The sequence below is a fragment of the Parus major genome, chromosome 9, assembly GCF_001522545.3.
Source record: "Parus major isolate Abel chromosome 9, Parus_major1.1, whole genome shotgun sequence".
In the NCBI taxonomy this organism is placed as follows: Eukaryota; Metazoa; Chordata; class Aves; order Passeriformes; family Paridae; genus Parus; species Parus major.
In genome coordinates, this window is record NC_031778.1 from 10,448,647 (window position 1) to 10,473,063 (window position 24,417).

At 37.4% G+C, this 24,417-nt stretch overlaps 1 protein-coding gene across 1 annotated transcript in view; it reads left to right on the forward strand.

Moving 5' to 3' along the window:
* Positions 1-24,302, forward strand: part of ATP1B3 (ATPase Na+/K+ transporting subunit beta 3) — a 25,034-nt gene extending 732 nt beyond the window's left edge. Inside the window, exons 2-7 of the mRNA XM_015637394.1 lie at positions 6,990-7,118; positions 11,304-11,411; positions 12,909-13,096; positions 13,836-13,886; positions 18,642-18,728; positions 21,994-24,302. Coding sequence (XP_015492880.1) covers positions 6,990-7,118; positions 11,304-11,411; positions 12,909-13,096; positions 13,836-13,886; positions 18,642-18,728; positions 21,994-22,164 — 734 coding nt within the window. The 3' untranslated portion in view covers positions 22,165-24,302. The remainder of the gene's footprint in view (positions 1-6,989; positions 7,119-11,303; positions 11,412-12,908; positions 13,097-13,835; positions 13,887-18,641; positions 18,729-21,993) is intronic.
* Positions 24,303-24,417: the final 115 nt, after the last annotated feature.

Sequence of the window (24,417 nt, forward strand, 5' to 3'; positions counted from 1 at the left end):
GCGGCCGTGACGGGCTTCCGCCTCGAGGTGAGGGGCGGCCCCGCCCGCGGCATCGCCCGCACCGCCCGCAGCCTGCGCGTGTCGGGGCAGCTCCCCCGCTCCAGCCGTGCCGCACGCCCCCCCCCGCGCTCCAGCGGCTCACGGAATCCAGAATGAATGAGCGCGAATTGCCTTTGTACTTGGAGCCGCAGGTCGGGGAGAGACAGTAAAGGAAAATCCCCAACCTCCCCCCCCAAAGTTCACGAGCCCCAATTCCAGAAAGTGATCGTTGTGTGTGGTTGTGCGTCATGGTGCTAAATTTGTTCCAGCGTAGGGCTTCTGGGCCTTTTATTTTCTTAAGGAAGCTTTAAATGAGGGCTCTCCAGTAAAGCCTGTGAGGGCAGCGTTTGTTTTCCTATTTTCAGGTAGTCATCCTATTGCTTTCTTCTGAGTTGGAAAGCATGTTATCGTAATCTGGTTACTTCCAATAAAAATATTTGGATTTTCCGAGTGTGTTTTCTCATATTAAGCGGTTGTACAAATGCTTAATATTAGGATGTTTCTTCAGCCCTCATGGGACATATTTACTGACTTCAGAAAATGCTGCGTCTCCTCCCAAAACTTGGATGTAGTTGGGATACGTAATAGTTGTGCTTACAAAACCAACAAGACTCTCAGCGTGGTGTTAAAGAACAGGCCAATACATCCTTGGCCTTGACACGATCTCAATGAATATTGATGTTGAAATAGCGAGGAGGAGCTTTAAGCGTACTGTGCATTGGGATGTGCTTTCTCTGCCGTGCCAGTGTCTCCTGTCTGTCAGGAGAGGGCCCGAGCTCTGACAGGAGTTCCCCTCCATTCAGATGGAAATAAGAGCTTGCAGCTACTCTGCCAGTTGAATAGCAAAGGATAGGAAATTTCCACTATGCTGTTGTCTAGTGATCTTTCTGTACAGGCAGGTTTCCTCAAGTGCGTGGGCTGGGTGTGTGGATTGCAGAAGTCTGGCTGTGTCATGAGGCTGAGCAGCACAGACTGTAGATATGTTAGAAATAGCTTGCAAGTTTTTCTGTTTTTTTTTTAAAAAGATGAGGATGAAACCCTCTTCTCTGTTTAAACCTATCTAGTAGGATGTCGCTTAGGATGTTCCTAGTCCATGTTAGATCAAGGCCAGTAGATAACATTTGAAGTTGAGATGACTTAGTTGGCAACTGAGTTTCTACAGCTACTTGAGAAAGTGTCTATAGACAGTTTGAATAATTCTACTTTGTGTAGGAAAGTCAAGTAATTTTACTTCATTAAGAAGTTTTATTTAATAGTTTAGGCATGTGGTTACTACTATATACCATTTCCTCAGCCTGGACGTTAGGAGGTGAATGTGCAGTAACACCATATTTTCAGTGTATTTTTTGGTCAATATTGGTTTGTTTTGGCATTTCATGATTAACATACTATGCTTATTTAATTTAATTGTAGTCTGTCTGTTTAGGGGCTTGGTGTGTGGCTTTCTGTTTGGTTTTACATTTTAGTGGCAGGACACTAATTAGGCTCTATTGGTACAGGAGAATATGCAGGGTTTGGACTCCTTCTGCTCTTGCAGTAGGGGTGTGAGCTTAGAGCTCTCTCACCGACTACATGCAGTTCCTTTTCTGTTGCTGGTCTCTGGGCTGAAAGGCGAGGACATAGGGGAGGAGAGCTCTGCTTGCCAGTCTGCTGGGTTGTCATGTCTCCAGGGGCAGCACGATGAGAATTCAGCTGGCTCTGGTTCTTCTGTGTGTGTTTCTCTTGTCTCAAGACAGCTTCCTCACAGAAATAAGACAGGAGCAGTAGAGAAACCGTTAAGTAATTATTCACAGTATGTGCATGTTTTGCCCTAGTCTGACACAGTCCTGGGGGTTTATGTAAATGGTAAGTGCAAGGCAGTGACTCTCTGTGAATCCCAATGCTATGGCATTGGTGTACTCCTCTATCTGCCATTTCCACGTCAGAATTTGTGGAAAGATCAAACACAAGTGCTTCCTGTACTCATTTGTCATGTAATAGAGGTTGCATTTTAAGAGTTTGATAAAGAATTGCTTTTTAAAACTTGGTGAAAACTCTATAATATGTCTTCTCCTACGGGTAAAGAATTGGAAACTTTCACCTTATTTTTTTGCAGACTTGAGGGGTACTTCAGTTTGAATCTTTCACAAGTTGACATCCAAACCTACACATATTCCCCACCCCCCCAACTTCTTATATTTTTAATTATTCAGCATAACCATTTATTGTATTAAAAGAGACAGAAAATACTGGGAAAAACTGCTGACTTGAGTCTGTGCTGTTCTCAGCAGCTAGTCCTCTGCCTGATAGAAGACGTGATGGGAAGGAATGAGGGTGGGTCTGGCTAACCCAGCGTTTAATCAGGTAGAGCAGAGAGAGGAGGTTTCAGCAGACTGACTGCTGGGTGGGACCTTCCTGCAAGTAGAAGGAAGATCAGCATCTGTCTCTGCCTGTAAACACTCTGGAAGGTGCTATGTCTGCCTAGAGTTAGCAAGAATGGAGTGAGGTCACCGTAAACGTCTTGTAGTGAGATGCTCACTACGTACTCAGATGTGTTTACTGTCTTACAAGATTGTTAACTCATTTTGCATAAGGTTACAGAAAAATAATTTGTGCCAAAAAAGAAGGGCAATATAGACTTGTAGCAATACTTCATCTCTGGTCACACTAGATGTCATGTCAAATGTATAAAGTCTTTTTGTAATGCTGGTTGTGTCGGGGTATTTGAGGTAGAGGTAGCATTGCCTTGAAGTATATAGAAATTCAGACCTACTGAATTTTCTTTTGAATGCTTAGTTGTATCCTTTGGTGCACAGACATGTGTTTCTAATTACAAACAAGCAAGAACTCCACCAACAAGACCCAACACCTTATTTTTTGGAAAGCTTTCCACCATGTTAATGGAAATACGCTCTTGCTGGCTGCCAGAATGAAGGATCCAGCTTTGCTTCTTTTTTTGTCTTCACTGAATTGATGGTTGGAATTCAGTGAAGAAATAAAAGATGCAGTCAGAGTTTTAACTGCTTTTCTGACCTGGTTATTCTGTCTTCTTTATTGGTGTTTTTGAGCAGGGATTTATTGTCATTTAGCTTTCTTCATGAGTACTGTAATATTAAATATTCTGGCATCACTGTCTGCCATTGCAGTAGTAGAATATTTTATTTTCCTTGGCTCAGATGGCTTTCAAAAAGCACATCTTGCTTTGTCTTGTTACAGATATCAGTATGCTCTTGTAGTACAGTAAGTGTATTTTGGAGGGGGGTGTTCTAAATGCTTAATCATGGCATCAGACCCTGGCTTTTGTGATTCTTTGCAAGTGTTGCACTTTACAGTTTTTATTATCTCCTGAGGTGTAGCCATGTTCTGTGTGGAGCCCTGGCTTATTGTGACATAAAATATAACATGGGCTGAGTTACATTTCTTCCAAGTCTTTCTCTTCCTCTGCTGTTGCCCAAATCTAGAAAACAGTAATTCTTGAGTGTCCAAGAAATAAGATTGAAACATGATTAGTGATTATTTCATGTGTGTAGTTTTGTTAGGTTAAAGGAAGCCATCTGCAAGTGAACTAAAACTCCTTGATGGTACTGGTAGTAGTCAGTAGGAACATCAATTGAGTGTTGAAATCCCATTCATTAAAGATGCTCAAGGACAATCATGCAGGTGATAGGATCAGTGCGGCATGGAATCCAACAAACCATAAAAACAGAACTTAATTTTTGTTGTTGCAGGTAATATTGAATAGTTGCCACCCTCTTTATGGAAGTGTTTATATTCCTGTATGTATCTAACTATGCATTTCATATGGTAGATTTGCCAGTCTGATTTAAGGCAGTCACTTGCTTTTCATTGCTTTTGCCATGTGAAGTTTGGAAAGATTGTATTCCATGGAAATAATGGCCATGTATGTAATATCTTGCATTCACCAGAGTCAGAAATTCTAATTTTCACAGTGAAGTGTTTTGATTCCTGCAAGTGAATTCCAGTGAATGACAGTATCAACATGTTGGTTCAGAAATTGAAGTTTTCCAGATTTGACTTGTTTGTCAATGTGGTTAGGATACAAAGAAGTGGTTTTGGTACTGTGAAGCCCTACAAAAAGAAAAGCAAACCAAAACAGATAGGTAAATTGTAATTCAGAATTTTGTTTTTGAGGGTTTTTTGTGTTATTGTTTTGGCATACAAGATGTTTTACAACAATTGAATTTGGTTGCATGTTAGATGTGGAAGCTGTACTTTGGAGAAAATATGGAGGATAGCTTTTCACTGTTGCTTGGGTACATCTTGTTTCCTGACAAGAAATACGCTGTTATGTGAAGTTATTTTGGCAGAGTTTCTTGACAGGTTATGGCTTGCTCACTGTGATTAGCTAAGGATAATTAGTACTAATGGGCTCACAAAGAGCAGCTTACTCAGTTTGGGGCTGTCGGAAGTTGCAGAGGGGATTTTTGTTATTTGTTTTTTCCCTCTTTTTAATGTGGCAAAGTAGTGTAAATGGGTCAGTTTAGTGGTCAGCATTCTGCAGTGCATTTACAAGCTGTATTAAAATAAAGATTAAAAATAATCTGTGTGTGTGCACGCATGCGCTTTGCTGGGCTGGGGGAGTCTGGTGGAGCTTCAGGGCTGTGAATAGAAACAGCTTTTCCAGCCGTGTTCCTGCTGCATATCCCTGGAGGCTGGGCTGCTGCTGGGAGGGAGAGGGGCTGGGGAAGATGCTGTTGTCACTGCAGTCTCTACCACAGAGTGGGGATCACTGTTACCCCTGTCCTGGTGCTCCCTCCAGGCCGTGAGGGGTCCCCAGCTCTGTCCTGCTGCTCCCTTGCTGGGGAAGGGGTCCTGGCCCCGCTGGAGTGAGGGGCTGTGCAGATGGGTAGTGCACCAGTGACCCATGGGGGCAGCTGCTCCTCCTGGCACCTGCTCTTCAGGGTCAGTTCTGAGGCCAGGGATGCAGGTGATGTTGTACTTCAGGCCCAAAGCAGGATTCTTCTTAGGGCCATATCTGCTTAGAACTGCACACCATGGTGCTCTGATTGCCCATGTTATGCTCATCAGTTTTTTCTTTTTCCAATGAAGTTTGGCATATTCTTTTAGAAATTAAAATATGAGTGTATTCTGAAATAATTTCCCTGATTTTCTTGCTTTTACTCTACTTGCCATGGTAGCTGCTTGTCTTGTCTTACATGTCAAGTTCTTCTGTTCCATGGGGACTTTTTGATGAATGTCTTGGTCACTTGATGGAAAGTGTACTTTCTAGACAGTTCAATGAAAGTATCCAGTAGTTAATGAAATTGTATGGATCAAAATGAGAGCTGACTTGAGATTTTGTAAGGGAGCTTTTTTGTTTGGTTGCTTTTGTAATACCCAGAAACATATTGGATGTATTACAGATGAAGCTTTTGTAATGGGTTTTGTCGACTAAAATTTCTACTGTTTGTTTTTATGTTCTTATTTTAGGCGCTAAATAGTTTCTAAATAACCTTAGAAATCATTCACAATAGATGCCCAGCTGTCTTGTTCATTACAGAGTAATCTTGTTTTTGTGTTTACATACTTTGCTACTTCTGATTGTTGTGTAGAATCTTACATCTTGGTGGTTTCAAATGTATTTTAAATACCTGATCATTTTCAGGTTATTGCAGATTTCCATCTCAACATGTGAGATGGAAAACTAAAATCAAACCAAAAACCCTTTGACATTCAGCTGGTTGCTGTTGAGAGCTTTACTTGCAGTAAAGAATTTGGAAACCACGTCATTATTTTAATAGATGTACACAGAATTCTTTTGGGAGAAGTAAAATGGGTACTTGGATTTTTAGGAGTCATGAGTTTCTGGGGACCATACTACACTAGAGACTATTTCAGTGCAAAATGCAAGCATAATTTCTGGGACAGGAGCCAGGGCTTAGGCTTGCTTCTGTCATCTTCCATTGGACAGTACATAGCACTGGGGTACAGCTGTGTTTGCTTTTGCTCTTTCCTTTTCTGTGAAAGGTTAAAAAGTTCTGCACTTGATTCTCTCATGTAATCAAGTGTCAGTGGTAGGATGTTGCATAATGGCTTTGAAGTGCTTTTCTTCATAACCAGGTTATATCTCTGGCTTCTGATAGCACCCTTACAGCTAGAATATCCAATAAAAAATTGAATTTGTGTCAACATTTGGTTTTATTTTTGAATTGGAATGGTTTTAAAGATGGCGCTCAGTCCAAGTCCCTTCACTACTTTTAATAGCTCCCATACTTTTTGACAAAGTTTCTGTATGTGTCCTTAAGCCTTAAAACAGAATCACACATATCTTTTTACGTTGGTATTGAGTTAATGAAACAAGTTAAAACTGGTAATATCTGTTTATTTGGTGAATTCAGTGGGCTTGCTGGGTCCCCAGGGTAGATTGGTAAAGCAGGTGTGTGTGTTAGGCTAAATAAATCTGAAGAGAATGCTTGGTTTGTTTTCAAAAACAAGTGGCAGAAAGCATTTTCACATTGAGAAGTATCTTGTAACAGGATGTGTGCAGGATTGCTGTGTGTGGAGACCCCTCAAATATCAACTATGTTATTAAAGCACCAATTGCTTCTTCCCTGCTCTGGATCCAGTGTAATAATTTTATCTTTTCCCTCATTTCTTTCATCTTCCCAACAACCAGATGCAAAGCTAAAATTCCAGTAAACAAATGACAGTTTATTTTTCTTCTAATGCACTGCTTAGTCAGTTTTGCCAGTTGTCCTGTATAGCCCAAAGAGTGTTTTTTAATGCTTCTCTCTTAAAAATAGACATGCCAAAATGTCCTATAAGCTCTTAAGAATCAGAAAGTATTAAGAAAACCTCTTTGTATACATTATTGTGCACTGTGCATTACATATGTATGATAGAGGTGTCTTTATGACTACATTGTATTGCTAATTTCCCATTTTTTATTTTCAAAATAGGTAATGGAATTAGATGAAACAAAAATAGTAATTTTTGCTTTTTCTTTACAGGATTGATCTTGCTATTCTATCTGGTATTCTATGGCTTCCTAGCAGCACTCTTCACATTCACAATGTGGGTTATGCTTCAGACACTGAGCAGTGATATACCGAAATACCGTGACCGGATTTCTAGTCCAGGTAACACTGTATTTATTTTTTCATAAACCTCTGTCTGGTTTAACAACTGAGATTCATTTGAGAGCTTTTTTGAAGTATGAACTACTTATGGGAAATCATGGTCATTATTCAGTTACTTGCAGATTGCAAAGGTAAAATTTGGTATGAGGCAGGTTATATATGTTTATAGCATAAATTCAGGCAGTAGTTTTTTGTGTGTACGTACTAACGTTTGCTGTTTTTTCTTCTAAGCTCCTGTCAGTTGAATTTGTCATGTAGGCCACAGTTTTGCCTGCAGATCCACACAGCATGCTGATGTAGAAGTGGGTTTATAATTTAATCACTTTGCTTTAAAGATATTTTAGACCAGTTCTCTTGCATCAGGTGGAAGGCCACCTTGATTAGTGTTTGATACTTTGCAGAAGGTACCAGAAGGCTGTACTGTAGGTGTGATCTGCTCAAGAGCATGTAAAGACTGTGGGACAGAGGCCTTTGCAAAGTTTTTATTACAATATTAGGTAGCTTCCAGCTGACATGGAATGTCTGTGGACTTCAGGGATTGTAGACCCGCTACATAGGGATCCACTAGAGAAAGGGTTGTGTTTTATGATGAAGCCAAGTCTGTGTAACACATAGCTGCTGCTGAAAGTGGTCTCTTGCTTCCTTTGTGTACTGCCCACCTGTCTCACTGCTGGCTGCTTCAGGAAACTGTATGGTAAAAAAACCAGCCCTATACAAATAAAAATGAGTAATAAGGTGGGTTAATATCTTCCCCAATAAAATAATATATTTGTGGAAGTGAGACCACATTTTTTAAAAGACTTCTTCCTTTTGTTGAATGCAAAGCTCTTAAAATTGAACATCATGTTGCAGCTGTAACCACATTTAGGATGGTACAGTGATCTTTGTGTGAGCAAATTGCAGTTGGGGCTGTGTGATAAATGTCTCTGGATTTTGAACAGAATTTGTTTTGGTGTAGTGTTCTGGCTTCTCTAACAAGTGTCATATTGTGAGGGATTTTGAGGATTTGTGCTGTTTTTTCAAGGTTAAAATGGGACTAGATGCTGGAAAGAATAGGAAAAAAAAAAAAAAAGAGAGAATTAAAATAAATGAGGGGAAAAAAAGTGGTTTAGTTGACCATTTCTCTCCATGTCTGTTGTGGAAGTCAGAAGCACCTTAGTGGATGGAGCTGTGGGTAGCTGTGGCTTAATGCCGGTCTTGAGTGACATTTTTTCTCATGTAGTTCAGGGTGTTAATTTTCCTTGGCTTTGAAATGAGTCATAAAGGATGTTTGTTTTTAAAAGTATGTATTCCACAATTAGTTTTTAACTGAAGAATTCCTGTAACATTTCTGAATTATATATCTTTATTAACCATGTCTTTAGTAACTCATACATTAAAGTTGATCAAATTGCTTGTTTCTGTTTCAGTGTTCTCCTTAACTCTGTCATTTTTCATTTGCAGTGAGACATGTAATGTTCCTGGCTGTAAACTTAAATTCTTTAAAAAAACCTAAAATCTACAAACAAAACCTGGATGCCGTAGGTCAAAGGTTCTGCTCTTATGTTAAACATACTTGGAAATCTCACAATTGATTTATTTTATAATTGATATCTGATTTGCTTTGTACACTGGGCTAAAATAGTATAAATCATATCCAGATGATTTTAAAATCTTTTTTGTGAAATCTGTCCTGCAGTTCTAAAATAATTAATCTCTTTTACAATCCTAGATGTGTTCCTATGCTGAGGCTGTTAATTCTGTTCCTCTAGAAGAGCTCAAATCCTGCATCTCTCACAGTCTGTGCATCAGTCCTTCAAATAGCTTTTTCTGTGGAATTTATACCATAGTTCTTAGGCAGAATGAAATTCACTGGAAGTGGAGCAGTCCCTTCTTTGTAGGATGTTTCTGGCATTCCCCTGAAGCAGTAAATCTCTTCAAATTATTTTTTCATTCATTGATGACTAATTTAGTTATTTTGTCATATTCCTTTTGAAAAATACCATTTAGGTCCTGAATTTACATTATAGTTCTGTAGATAATAATTTCTTACGCCCTAAAAGCATGTGTAAAACCCCTTCAGTGATTTTTTTCAGCCCTGCTACTAATTGCCTTTTATTTTGTTGAATCCCAGTTCAGTGTGAAGGCCAGAAAATTACTGTGATGGTGCAAAGTAGTCTGCAGTCAAAATAGTGTTTGTAGTTTTATATGGCCTGTCAGTCATTAAGGCCACTACTTATGGCTTCCATGGAAATAATTTAACTGCTGTTATTGCAAAAAAAGAGGATTTATGATTTATTTGGAATCCTGTAAGAGACCTAGAATAAAAATCATTAAATTGTATCTGTTTTTTTTTAAAAAAGCTGGAAGATATTTGTCGGTGATGAATTTCTAGTACAGATGTTTATTATTTGCAAGTTTTAAGTATTTAAATAATTCCTGCCTTTGGATGCAAAGCTTGGCCATTTCTGTAGGTGAATCCTCAATAGATCTGGGCTGCTGAACTACATTCTTGATATGCTTTACCAAACCTTACTTTGATGGTTGACTGCAGTAACCTAACTTTATCTTCCCATTGCAGTCTTACTTTCTTAAATGTTTATTATTTTATAAACAAGGCCTGGTGGCCTTGTTTATAAAATAATGTTTGTTTTGTTGTGTTGTTGTTGTTTTTTGTTTTTGTTTTGTTGATTTGTTTGTTTGTTTCATGAGATTTTTATTTTCTGCCTTAAATTTAATTCATTTGAGAATCTAGTTTTAATTGGTTTTGCCAGAGGACAGGAAAACTACATGGCATCCTAAGATGATGCAATCAATTGCTGTGTAATTGCAGCTTCTTTCTTTGTCAAATTTGACTTTCATCAAACAATTTTAATATTCTAATTTAGAAGAAAATTAATCTGATGAAGTATTGGTTGGGTTTTGGATTTTTTGTGTTTTGTTTTGTTTTTTTTTCTTTCATGCAACTCCAGTGTCCGCTCTCAGCTGTACTTGGAGAGATGTATGGACACTCACCTGTTAATCACAGCCACAGGGTTTTTATCTGTGCTAATTATTTACAGTAAATAAGAGTTACCTTAAGGGAATAAGACAATCAGTTATATACCCTTTTTTGAACTGATTTAATCTCTGCTGCAAAATCAGGTGGTGTAGTGCTATTTCATCTGCTACAGAAGCTGTGGTGAGTAATAGAAGCATCAGGTACCTGTGTAAGTGACAGCTCCTGGTGGCACAGGCTGGGTGTATCAGTGTGCCTTTTGCTTTCATCTGCTCCAGTGAAATCCCTCAGATTGAACTCTGCAGCTTTCTGGGCCATATGGTGGGAAGCAGGGGCAGTTCAGCTCTTGAGAGAGCCAACGCTTACATTATTGCATGTGTGCCTTGTCCATCCTTCAGCTGAGGCTGGATTCAGCCTTTGGTGACCCATGTACCTCCTGCAGCTCTGGCTCCTGGCCATGGGTGGTTCCTGCCCCAGAGCCCCCAGCCAGCCCCAAAGGGAGCTGGAGCTCCCTCAGGGGACTCGGATGCTGTGGGACATGAGGCAGCACCCGAGCACTGGCGGTTCCCAGCCTGGCTGAGCCGTGCCCCTGGGGCTGTGTAAAGTGTCTTGTATTCCCCGTGGAACAGGTGGCACCTAAACATTGTTTGAGGAGGTGGAGGAGAAGACCGAAAACTAACTTGGCTTGTCTGTTTTGACTGGGGTAACTTTCAAGCCACCTTTATGCATAATCAAATTTTTAAAAATAGTTTTTCTGTGTTTCTATGAGAATAATACAATCATAGCTTCACTCTGTATTGCCTAAAGCTTTGAACTATTGCTTGAAGTGAAGGTTTTCTGGGTGTGGTTTTGGGTATTATTTCAATTATTTTTTTAAACTTAATTTGCTGTGTGTGGAAAGTGGATCAATAAAAATCTTTGATTGAAAGTGATTAAACTGCTGATTTTGCTTTTGCTAATCACTTGGGTTTGGTTTGTGAATTGCAGTTGTACATTGGGTTGGATAATATAATGCTGATTTTGATTACTGGCTTCAAACATGAAGTACCTTCCAATACTCTGGAATATAGGGGTAATATCAATGCTGCTTTATAGATGGTAGACATCTTCCAATTATGGATATTTGAGTAGGGGTTAGAGTGGCAAAGGAAAGATAAGTAGCAACTTATCTTTCAAGTAGTTCCTAACTTGAACTTTTTCTTTTTAAGGACTTATGATTTCACCAAAGCCAGACACTGCATTGGAATTTTACTTTAACAGGAGTGACAGCCAGTCATATTCAGAATATGTTACTACACTTCAAAACTTCCTTGAATGTAAGTTACTTACAATTACCCAAGCAATTTAGGAGTCTTAATCTCGAGTACATTATTTCATTTTTTGCTTGTAGTTACTAATTGCTAATGGAGATTAATGCAAGTTCAGGGTTACGATAGGTATGTGTGTTACAAAGGTCTATATGTTAAGAAAAAGATGAGTATAATGCCTATACTGGACTGGGAGCCTGAGCATGAGGAATAGTGCAGTACATAATGGAGAGTTTTGGGTGATGTGGTTATTTAAATACTGTAAGATGTAGAAATTACATATGCCAAAAGAATTCAATTTAAAATTACATAGGTTTTGTATTTGGAGACTAAGTTTATCAAGACTTACCTGATTAGTCTTATTCAAAATGATTTGGTAACTGAGTGAGAATGCTTTAGTCTGAAGAACTTGAGTGTCTGTTTGAAAAATGGGGCACACAAAGATGAAATTAATTGAAATTTATTAATTTTCACTCTGATACCCAGTATCTACACACAGAAATATTAAAACACTGAATTTAGAACATGGAGAAAAGATAACACAGAACAAGTCTGAGGAATGGCAAAGTTACTGGTTTGTCATTATTTTATGTATGTGCCTATATGTACAGTTATTCTAATAATATGGAAATCAGTTGAAAATCTTAATAAGTTTAACCCCTCAGAAGTTGTAAGTCAGAATGAAGAAGGTACTGTGAAATCTCACCTGTGTGCATGAGTTGCTTTGTTAGTTACAGCTGTACTTAAATCTCTCCATTTTCATAGTTTTGGTGCCTAAAAGCTTCTATAAGTAGGCTTTTCTTTCAGAGCTCTGCCAAGGGTTCCTGGGAGGAATGCTGCATTTCATGATTGCCTGCCTCTCCTGCAGTTCTGTGGGTCTTGCATCAAGGATGAACTTTGCCTTTCTCCATTTTACCTTATTAGCTGGGAGCTGGGGTGTAAAGGATGAGAAGAAACCACAAAGTATCTTAAATGGGTGTAGTTGAACATTTGTCACAGTGTGGTCTGTGCACCTTAGAAACTCAAGAAAGTGAGAAACAACTTGAGATGTTAATATAATGTATACTACCTGATGTAAAAATGTAGAGGCAATTTAATATTAATTATTGAAATACTTGCGAGTTTTCCTGTGTATTTGTGAAAGAAACATGTGCAAAGGGAAAACTGGTTGAGTTTCCAGGTGAAAACTTGACTATTTTAGTACATTATTGGATTAGAATATATTGTTAGTTTATAAACAGAAATTAATGAAGTTGTGATTATTGTTACAATTTAAAAAGCAGGAAAGCATTCTTCAGTAATATTCTTTATCTTTTGAGTATACTGCTACTTGCCCATAGGCTTTGAAAAAGTGCTTAAGATGGATCTAAGAGACAGCGCTCTGAAAATACTTCTTTGAGAAAACTATTAAGGCAGTAACACAATCATTATTTATATAGGCATCTGCAGGTTTTGGCTACTTGTATGCTTTATACCATTGATTAACAAGGTGTTTTTGTTTCACAGCATATAATGATTCGAAGCAGTCCCAAAACATAGAATGTACCCCGGGAAAGATCTTTGATCAGAGTGATGCTGCTGTTAAAAAGGCTTGTCGATTTAACATCTCTGATCTTGGACAGTGCTCTGGGAAGGAAGATGCAAATTTTGGCTATTCTAAAGGAACTCCCTGTGTGCTTGTGAAAATGAATAGAGTAAGTGCCTACTTATTTTTCAGTTCTTAATACAAGTGCTCCCAACTACTGCTGTATGAAAAAACTCCTGTGGAAAGGACTGAAATATGTGTTTGGTTTGCCACTCAAGATATTTGCATTTCTTGAACAGTGCAGTTTACTGAAACATTGAGCAATTTCGGAGAGTAGTATGAAGTGACCTTTTTGAGCATTCTAATACAATACAAAGTACTGGCTTTGACAACTTACATCAAAATATCTGAATCCTGATTTAAGAAGTATATTGTTCTTTGCTCTTAGTTACTGTTCTGTGAAACAAATTATAGACCACCCTGCAAAGTAAAGTGTTTTACTTCATGTCTGTGTTCCAGAGCTCTAACTAGAATGTTATGCATTCTGTAACTCTTGAACTATGAAAGGTGGGGAAACCTTAACAATATATTTGACTTTTCAATGATGTTACCTGTTACTTGAATTGCTAACTGGTTTGAGTCATTAAAATCACATGCTAAATGTAAAATAAGAGAACAGTACTTTCTGTGACTACTGTAGCTGTTTTGAGTTAACCTGAGTAAACTATTTAATTTAAAAATACTTTAAATCTTAGTCCTAGTTTAAAATTGTGTTCACATAAAAATGACACTGGATAGATATATTCCCTGTATGAACTAATAGTTATTGAGGGAAAAGTTAAAATTCAGCCTATAAGAGTGGAAAGGGGGGAAAAAGTCTGTAAATATTTTAACTTTGTCTCCTTTAGGTAATTGGATTGAAGCCTGAAGGAGAGCCACATATACATTGCACCCCTAAGGTCAGTTCAGAATGTAAGAAATAAGTGTGGTGTTTATTTTCCTTGTGATTATGATGAATAATGAAGTAGTTTATTTCACTCTTCCCTTCTTCATAGAGATTTTTCACTTTTGTTTGTTTTTCATCTTACTGTATGTCTAATTTAGTTTTAGTGTTTTTAATTTCTTCAGTGTACTTATAGAAATGTTTTGATTGTTCTTTCATCCTTACATGTGTTTGAACTATCTGACTTCGTTTAGAGTTGAGGAAGATGCATACATGTATACTTGTGGTCTTGTTTATTTATTTATTTATTGTGAGTTATATTTTGTTTTCCCATTTCATAACCTCTATTTTTATTTTTTCTCCATGCTGCAAGTGCACCTTAGACAATTTTATAAATGATGGGTAAGACAACTGTGTGTGGAAACTAATGTTACCGCTCAAGTAAAAGTTGCCTTCAAATCAAGTATAAACTACTTATAATAACAGCTAATCTTTGCATATTTGTCATGTACCAATGGATTTACTCAGAATGTTTTATTGCAATTATCATAATAATAATTACTTTGACTTATGGGTGTTTTTCCTAGACTGCTTGGGGAGCAGTGAAAGCGTTGGTAAGTTTGTAGCTTGAGCAAGGGGCAGAGTCCTGGCTTTTAGCTTCTGGTGACTGATAAAAGTATGGGCTGGGAAATATCAGCAGTGAATAAGACAGACAATTTTAAGGGTTTCTGCCTTTATCCTAGATACCTGTGGTAGGCACAGATTTTAATACTTGATTTTTGAGGGGGTCTTTGAAAGTTTTGATCTCTCCATTACAGTCCATTGCAAGCAAAAGTGATTCCTCCTCTTACTTGAGACAGATTCCTTTGCTTCCATTCACAAACCTCACATTGTTCTCTTGAATAGAATAAAACAATTGACCTCCTTCTGCTTCTACTAGTACTCTTCTTTGACTTGTCTAATTCATAATTTTTTTTGCAATGTGATATCCCAGACTGGACAGAAGTTTTCCTCTAGCTGAGTTATTGTTAATTGACAGCGTTTCTCCATTTGTGATCACATCAAAAGCAAGGTGGATTTGCTGTTTGTAATACACTAGTCTTTATTTTAATTGTTTTACAATTTAAATCATTCTTCTGGCTATTTCCCAGTCTCTATTTGTAGATGTGATTTCTTAAAGTTCACAGCTTTGAATTTCATTGGGCTATTTTTGGCCCGTCCTCTGTTATTTTTTTGTGATCATTTTAAAGGGATCAAGTTCTCTGAAGTGTTTTGCACTACTTACCTTGGTGCCATCAATGAATAAACTTGGGTTTGCATCTCAAGTCTTTATTGAAACATGGAATAAGATCGAGACCAGTCACTTTAATTTCCACCAGAAATGCCTTGTGATGTATTGAGAACTAATCTTCGGGTGATCCATAAAATATTGGTGGCAATCCTATCTTATGATTGTATTTTTCAACTATTTTCTGTGTATGGTCTATGAGAAAATAGTAAAAACTATACTAAGCTGATGATACTTCTTCTTACCCTTTGGGATACATAAAAATTTATTTTGTGTGTTTTCTTGCATCTTCTTCCTATAAGTATGAAGTTCTGCTACCATATCCACTTAAATTTTTTGTGATTTACACAAATGTGATGGTTTTGAATTTTAAAATTATTAATCTTATAAGTTCTTTAGTAACTTCAAGGGAGATATTTGTCAGGCTTTGCTACTTTGAATGGATTTATTTTATCTTTATTAGCCTATTCTCACCTTAGTTCATAATAATTCACTCGCTTAGGTAAGCTTAGGTACCAGTTGGAATTCATCCTTTTTTCAGATTTACTGTTCACTGATTTTTATTTTCCTTTCATCTCTGTCTTTAAATATTTCTTACAGTTAAGAGTCACAGAGTGGAAGAGGTTGGAAGGGACCACAGTGGTCATCTGGTCCCACCTCCCTGCTCAAGCAGGGTCATCCTAGAGCCCATGGCACAGTGTTGTGTCCAGACAGTTCTGGAGTATTTCCAGTGAGGGAGATTCCACACCTGCTCTGGACAATCTATTCCAGTGCATAGCAAAAAGGTTCTTCCTCCTGCTCAGATGGAACTTCTGTGCATCAATCCTACATATGTTGAGAGCAATTTGGAGAAGTGTCTGCCTTGACTTTCCACACCATCTGATTTTTGAATCGTATTTTTGCTTTTACAGGTCTCTCAAATACAGAACTAGGTTAGTAGCTTCTGTCTGCACATCCTGCCAGTCTTGGCCACCTAAAACATCATTTTAAGTTTTTCAGTTCGTGTTCTTCAGGCATTCTCCTGTGAGGTGATTCTTTATTCTCCCTGCACATTTTTTAAATGGAAAAATTTTAGATAGATGGGTGATTTCAGAGTCAGCACACTTACAGCTGGGGATGCTTCCCCCTCTGCCCTCATGTAGTTGAGGCTGTCATCACTGCAGTTTCTGTAGATGAGGGAAGTGTGTGTTTGCAGTGGCAGACAATCATTACAGCTGGTTCTTCCTCCTGCACCCTGTAGGAACTAACCTGCTGCAATCTTGAGAATCTCCACAATGAGAAACAAACCAACAAAAGAGTCTGTCTCTTAAGAAGTTTGAAGATCGGCATTTTTGGTCTTTAGGCTGGGGCCAGAGTTGTGCAGTTTCACATGTGCTAGAACATTTTGAAGCAGTATTTCTTTCAAGTTAAGACAACCTTTACTGAAAACTGGTAAATTTGATGTTGTTGTTTTTTTTTTTTTTGTTTTTAACTAGAGAAAAGAATAAGGCCTTAATTCCAGAATACATATTTTTCTGCTGTTCGTTGACTATCTTGACTTTGTTAGGTATCACTTCCTAGTTGACAAGAATAAAGAATGGCTGTATGAGATAAAAATGTTCTTTGTCTTAATTTCTTCTTCTCAAGTGATTATAGACCATTCCTGCCCAAATTCTTTCCTTGGGTCTTTGTATATTATTTCAGCATCTGGTAAATTCTTCTCTCTAAACTACAGTCTTAATTAAGACCCAGTTAGTGGGGTGGAAGTCTATCCAGCTAAGTTGTCCAATTTTTAGATTTGCTGGCTGTCGAGCAGCTCTTTGTGGAAACTAAATAAGTAGAAAAAGTGACACTCACTAATGGACTGATTCTTGAAGTTCTTGAGCAAATGCAGCTAGTTTAGGTGGTCTTTGGTTTGCTTTTATTTAATTGTGTAGGGATATTAATTAGGATTGCTTATTCAAGAAGATCTGTACCCCCCCAGCAGTTGCAGTAGATAGGCAGCTGCATGTCTCAAGAGCCTCCCTGCTATTGCACTGATAGCCTAATGCATATATTTAGTGTATAGTGATGACTGCATGCATGCCTTGTATTCAGCTGCTCCAGAAAGCACTACTCCTATTTACTTTGCCTATGTTATTCCGTATGCTGATTATTTAATCATTATTTCAGCAATGTATTTGAAAAGTGAATATTTTCAGCTGCATGATCTTTAAGTAATATACAGAATAATGGCAAAAATCAACATATTCCTGCTCAATAGTTATATATGCAACCTCAAGGTCTGAAATACTTAATAAATATGTATTAACGATTGCAATCATTTAGACTGCAAAGAATGAGAATATGGCTATATCCTAAAAAAATACTGTATTGTTCTTTTGAGGAGGTGAAAATAAGGTAAACTTGAGCTGTGGCTTGTTCTTAAATATGTTTTGATTTTACTGCAGTTTTCTTCTGAACTTTGTAGGTTTCTGTTTAAAATACAGCTGTTGTATATGGCAATAGGCAACGAAACTTGTTAATACACTTTGAACTTGTGAATTACATGGGACAAGCAGTGATGTTCTGAACTTAGCTTTAGCATTTTGGAGAGGTTGTTTTAGTGACACTTCTCTTGGTTATGGCAATATATTTCATTTCTTACAGAAAGACACATTAGATGTGGGGTTTTCTAGTGGTTTGAACTTGAAGCAGTTTGATATTTTGCCAGGATATGCAGTCTTGAAGAATGTTATATACAGGGAGAGGTGTTTGTGTATTGCTATACTGATAGCCTGTATCTGGACAGCTCAGTCATACATACATATTTTATATATTTTATGGATTGAGTAACTCCTTAGTCAGAAATTAGGCAGCAGCTTTTTTGGTAGCTGCTGCTTATTCCAGGATTTGGGGTTGCAGGGGCCAGTTGAGTGATACAGCCTGTTTCTGTATACATTGTTCTCTCAGGTGGTGATATAACTCCAGCAACATCACCATTTTAACCATTTGGGTTTCTTCTTATCTGGTCTATATTTGAAGGATAGAGGGCACCTAATGTTAGGAATGACACTGTTGCAGAGAGTTGTCTGTGGTTCTCTGTGAAGGCTTGAGAGGCTTAAAAACCTGACTTTAAACAGCACGTGGTTCACCTAAATACACAGACCTGTTCGGGGGTACTTGGGATTTTAATTATATGTGGGGGGATTGGATTATTAAATAATTCAATACAATGAACATAGTCTTCCCCCTTCCCCATTTCTTTGACACCTAAGTATGAAGGCAAGCTGTCTTTGACTTGATTGCTAAGTTTAGTACTGCTAATCCTTACTGCAGCAGATGTGTGCAGCATGTGACTGTTTGCCAAGAGAAATCTGGTTTGAGTTATTCTGTGAGTTTGTAAGTCAGTTGCTCTTTTTTAGGTATCTTGCACTTTTATCATTAGGTGATCATTTTAATTTTGTGTTCATTTTCATGTAAGCAAATGTTAACTTCTACTTCTGTTGCTGTCTGCAATTACAGGAAGAAGGTGTGGTTAACATAAATTATTTTCCTCCTAATGGTGCGATGGACTTGATGTACTTCCCCTATTATGGGAAAAGCTTGCATGTAAGTATCCCTTAATTATGGTCTTCACTTTCGATGTTTAGTTTCTGTGTGCATTTAAAGTTGCTAGTAGCAGATAAATTCTGAAGTTGGAACCTTGTAATGAGGTACTGCTAAGGAATATTGCAGATGTAGACGTTGCACGGCACTCAGTGAGTCTGGAGACGTGCTTTGACAGACATGAACAAACTGGGCATTGTCCTAATGGAGGAGTGGCTGCACACAGCAGTCTTGAGAGTGGCTGCTCTTTTTTGCTCATTGAAATCTTTTGGAGTCTTTTTGAATGCAGGGAAGGGCAGGAGAAGTAAACTGGGTCTTCATATTGCAATACACTTTCTAACAGTTAATCCTTGGCATTCCTGTATAGGATATTAAGTTTATAAGTCCTTATGGTGGTGTTAATTATATTTCTTTGTGGCTCTGCATGTTATGTTTCCTGTTTGCCCCATTTTATGAGGAAGGACTTCAAGGTAGTAGATAGGTCTGGGTTTTTTTTTTAATTACTGTTGTTAAAACCCCAGACTCACTACTTTATGAACACAGAATACATACAAGTAAAACTCCAGTCTTTCAAACTCCAGTCTTTTGAAACTTGAATTTAGTTAATTTTTTTTTTTGCATCAGTTTGTTATCACTGTATGCAGAAAATCTGTACCTTCTATAAAATAGGAAATTATATTGCCTGTTACTGTTATTTAGTCTAATAAATATTGTTCACCATTAATGATAAAGGTACTTTTTACAAATCTATTAGATCCATAGTGTATCATGGTGGGTAGTTGTAATTTCTCTGAAGTGATTTTTGTATTAAATTACTCCTTTGTCAGTTAATTTTCCAGTGTACTTTATACTTGCAGAAGTTACATAACCTTTTTTATCCTCCCATGGCTTTTATTACTGAGGAAGGAATTTGTTTTTCTTCAACATTTGCTTTCATGTTACTTCTGGGTAGTTCTGTATTTTCCATTTTGTTGCCATGTTGTGAATTGGTACCCCATCTGTTCACTTCAGCATGCAAATTAAAGAGAGATTGCCTGTGCTTCCAACAGCTGGAGTCGGTACAGACTCTCCCTTTCTTGGAATGAAAGAATAGGGAAGGAGAGCACTGCTTCCCTAAGAAATGTAAAATACAGCATCTGTGGATCTTGACATGTCAAGACCCAGTTTGTACCAAAGACAGGATGAAGGACTTTACTAACAAAATTCCCATCTTGCTGCTATGCTGATGGAAAATGAAAGATTATGAAAAGATGCTAATGAAGACAAACAGAACACACAGTGCTATTCTTGTGTGAAATAGGTGACTTAGAAAAAACTTGGTTATTATTATTCTCACCCCCCACCCCACAGTTTTTGGTTCATTGTCCTTTCAAGTTCACTTTGTCATGTGGAACATGGGGCTATGGTTTTAGGATTTCTTGCTTTTGTGAGGCCTAATTCTCTTAACATTAGCACAGTGAGAAAAAGAAGAGGCAGTAAAGAAGAGTTGTGAGAAGTTTGAGTATTTGACTAGGTCTGAAGGAGTCTGATTGATTTCTTGGCTATGCAACAGAATTTTTAAATTATATCAGTGTGGAACTGTTAAATCACTTTATTATGTAAAGGAGTTAAGAAGATTTGAATAAACTTGCTTCTCCTGTTCTGGTAGGAGCCAGAAAAGTACTAATATCTTGCAATTTTGTGGTCCTGGATGGTTCTTTCTCTCTTGCTGCTTAACACAATGGGCACAACTCTGACCTTGGAGAATGTTCCCATGTTTAGATTATCTGACATGGTTAATGAGGATACTACTTCTCTTCCCTCTTCTTCCTCCAGATTTATTCTGAGTAAAAGTCCATTTTGATATAATCTCTTTTCAAAACATCATAGAAATTTGTGTGTCCCTTTGGAAAAACCTTGAGGGTGAGAAGACTTCTCTCCCTGAGGAAACATGAGGATTTTAGTTACAATTTTCAGAAAACTCAAAGTGTGGTATCACAACTGGAAAGTTTTGAGGGAACCTTGCCTAGCTGCATCTCATCCCTCCCAGACTGAAGTTTATGGGAGCACAGGAAAATTTCACATCTAGTACCACTATCCAATGAAAGCAGCTACTTCAATCTACTTTATCCTAGTGCTTCATATTAAAGATTTTAGCATATCTAGTTCCATGTCATCATCCTTTGTACATGAGACTTTGAATATTCTGTAGTGTGTTCTTTGGTAGAGAAGATAGCTTAAAACCAACAGAAATGTGTTAGAGTCTTTTAAGTTAATGAGGAAGGAAAAAAGTCTTAACACAAAATTTTGTTCAATTAAAATTTAAGATTTATACTTACGTAATACTGTAGTGTTGTATTTAGTCCACAGACTTACATGAATTTTTACCTGGTAAAGAATTTTGCTTTATCAGCAGTAAGCAGTACTGACCCAAAAGTATTAATAAATTTGGAAGTGCTTCATGAACATGGCATAAAATACTGCCTTAACAGTGTATAATAAGCTCTTTATTATATTAAAATAAAATATGATAATATAAGCTATTATTTATAATACAGGCACTTTACATGAGAATGCAAGTTATTCTTACTGAATTGGATGTAGGTACAATATTGTGTTGACAAAAGAAAGGAATTGATTCTACTCTCATTTTTAATTTTTTAGTAGTCACCAATTGATATTGTTCCACTGAAAATGACTGACCTGGAGGGAGACTGTCAGGATATTCAAGGAAAGGTTTCTGTGGGAAGTTGTTAAACAAATAACACCTTTAAGGATGGTTTGTTGCTGAGGAAGTAAATGGAATAGGGGAGAAGAGAAGCTGGTTTATTAGTGTTTGTTGAGTCATGCTTTTGAAAAAAAAAACAACAAAACGCTTTAAACCCTGCTAGAAAAGTTGCATTCTGTAGCAGATTAGCCACACCCTGCCAAACCAAACCCAAAACATGCAGAAGAGTCAGTAGAACAAGTTGGAAAACACAAATTTCTGAGGTTCTTTCATTGAAGGTTTCTAGAAGAATTGGACCTAATAAAATAGAAAGGGGTAAAGTCATATGCCTCTTGAAGGCACTGTCTGTGACTCAAATTATGCTGAATATACTAGTTAAGAAATAGTATGAAGAATGTATTTCTAACCTGGGAAAAAGAAGTTTGTCTGAATCAGATTGGACTTTGAAAAGTTTGGTTCTTAATTAGCTTTTTTGCTAACTGTTCTGATGGATTAAATGTTAATTTAATGCTAACTTATTCTTGGTCTCTCAAATATTTTCCCCATCTTTCTGTTTACTAGGCTCACTATTTGCAGCCTCTAGTGGCTGTTCAACTAGCAATTACCCCCAACGGTACCAAAGAAGAAATAGCAATTGAGTGTAAGATCCTGGGCTCACCTAATTTAAAAAATCAAGATGAACGTGACAAGTTTCTGGGACGAATTGCCTTCAAAGTTATGATGTCTGAATAGCTGGAGTAAACACTCTCCACAAAGTAAATGTTGTGTTGTCTGTTTTGGATCAGCTGGACATGCCATTCTAGGATATGAGACCACCTTGAAGAATGTTAAGGTGGTTTATGGCGTTCAGGGTAGCATAATAATATGCTTCCAAATTGTATGTTTAAATTCCCTTAAAATAAATGCCTATCCTGCTTTTTGCCTGCCCCGTTGGAACAGTGTACAGACTATAGTTATGTCATAGGGACCTGTAAATAGCTGTTTTCAAACACATAATAATGGTGACCTTTGTCCTGCTCAAAAATGTGGTTTTATCCTCCAAGTGAGTGTCTCAAGCTTAATGTGCTGTGCTCTGTAAATATTGTATTGATTTAACACTGGTTTAACTGTCATATCTCAATGCTGACACAGTTAGAGGGTTAAATAATAAATGGTACCTGATTGACATAGTGATTTCTTTGTAAGAGTAAACACCTCCAACAGAAATCGTGTGTATGGAGTGGGTGGGTCAGTGGATGGATGGCTGTGTGGAGATGCCTTAAATTGTAGACTGGGTGGCGTGGGAGGACTGAAGTGGATTTTAAGAGTTGTTATGGATATCTGAAAGTAAGTGCTCAACTAGTACTTTCTTGTGCTTGTCACTGTGCAAGTATTGTGTACATGTAATACTTGGTATAGAGTTTGGTGTTCTAGCTGAGGAATTGAACCTTTCTTTGTGTTGTTAATTGCTTGTAATATGTGGAGCACAAATAAAAGCTATACAATATTTTGAAACTTTTTAGTTCAGAAATATCAATAGAAAACAATTTAAATAGTTTAGGATCCTGGTAACAGTTGTACAACAGAGCTGCTTGAAAGAAGTGGCCTCACTATTGTGGGAATAGGCTTTGATTTTCCAATTAAAAAATTCTGGAAGAACCTCTGTTTAAGAAAAAAAAGGAAAAAGAAAGGATTGTCTTGATTAAACATTCTTGTTTAATTTATATATCTGTTTTGTCGCATCATTTTACCATCTCATGTTTTCATCTGCTCTTTCATCTTGGACTTTCTGTGTATTTCATCATCATCCATTAAGAAAATTGGTGTCATCAACTGCTTTATAGAAATACCCTGTTGACTTGGGGTTAATTACTTGCAGTGTAACTTAAAGTGCAGCTGCTAAAATGACTAAAATCAGCCTGGTTTACTTGTGACTGCTGCTCACTTCGAGCCAGGCTGAGCCATGCTGTTGGGCTGACTTGGGCAGTTGAGCTGACATGCAATTTATATTACTCTTCCCCAAGGTTTTTGTGTCTTTCGGTCTTGGGGGGGTGGTCTTGAGCACGTGGTTCACATTCTGATATCTTCCCAATATTAAAGACCACAGCAAATCTGCATTTGTGTAAATACCTGTATGTTGTGCTAGTTAGGCCCGAATTTGTTACTTACCAACTTTTATACCTAATTATTACAGTGGTTTTTAATATTTTATTTAAACAAATTAAATGAAGGATTTCTAAAATTCAAGATTCAGTCTTAATGCCCTGCTTTAAGTTTGGGGCCAGTCTAAGCCACATTAGTGAAAAACTTTTAACAGCTGTGCAAGCCTACACTAATGCACAGTTGGAGGAAGCTGCTCTTAATGGGACTTGAACAGTGTCTTAAACCTCATTAAAATAGATTTATATTGATCTGATACCATTCAGCATGCTTTTTGTTGTCTACAAAAGAAAGTTGTTGTTCCTACAATATGCAATGAATATTTTTGTAATAATGGCATGCATTAATACTGAATGAGATGTTCTTTCAAAATATTCCATTACTAATGTTTTAAATGATGCACTTTTAGAGCTGGGATACCTGGCTTCTTGAAGATATGACTAATTGCTTCTCCGTGTATTAATACTGCCTGAAAGTATTTTAATAGTTGTGAGGGACCTTAAGTGTAGATGTTGCATCTGACAGTGAAAAGGACTAGCTTCATGTAAAAACTCTCACATTTGTGTTCACTTAGGAATGGTAAGAAGTTCTGGAGAAACACTCAGTTTTCAAATGAGCTTGTTTTTTGCAACAATTTCTCTTTTGACTTGTCTATAGACAAAGCATGAAATGGCAACTTTTCACCAGCACTTTTCAGACAGGTAAAACTCAATAAACTCCTGTTCTCCCTAGATGCTGTACAAGTGTTGTTTTGTTGTTTGGTTGTTTTTTTTTTTTAATTTAAACATGTAAGGATTATTGGGGTGAGAGGGTGGGGAGGAGAGAGAAAAAAACACAGCTTTGGAA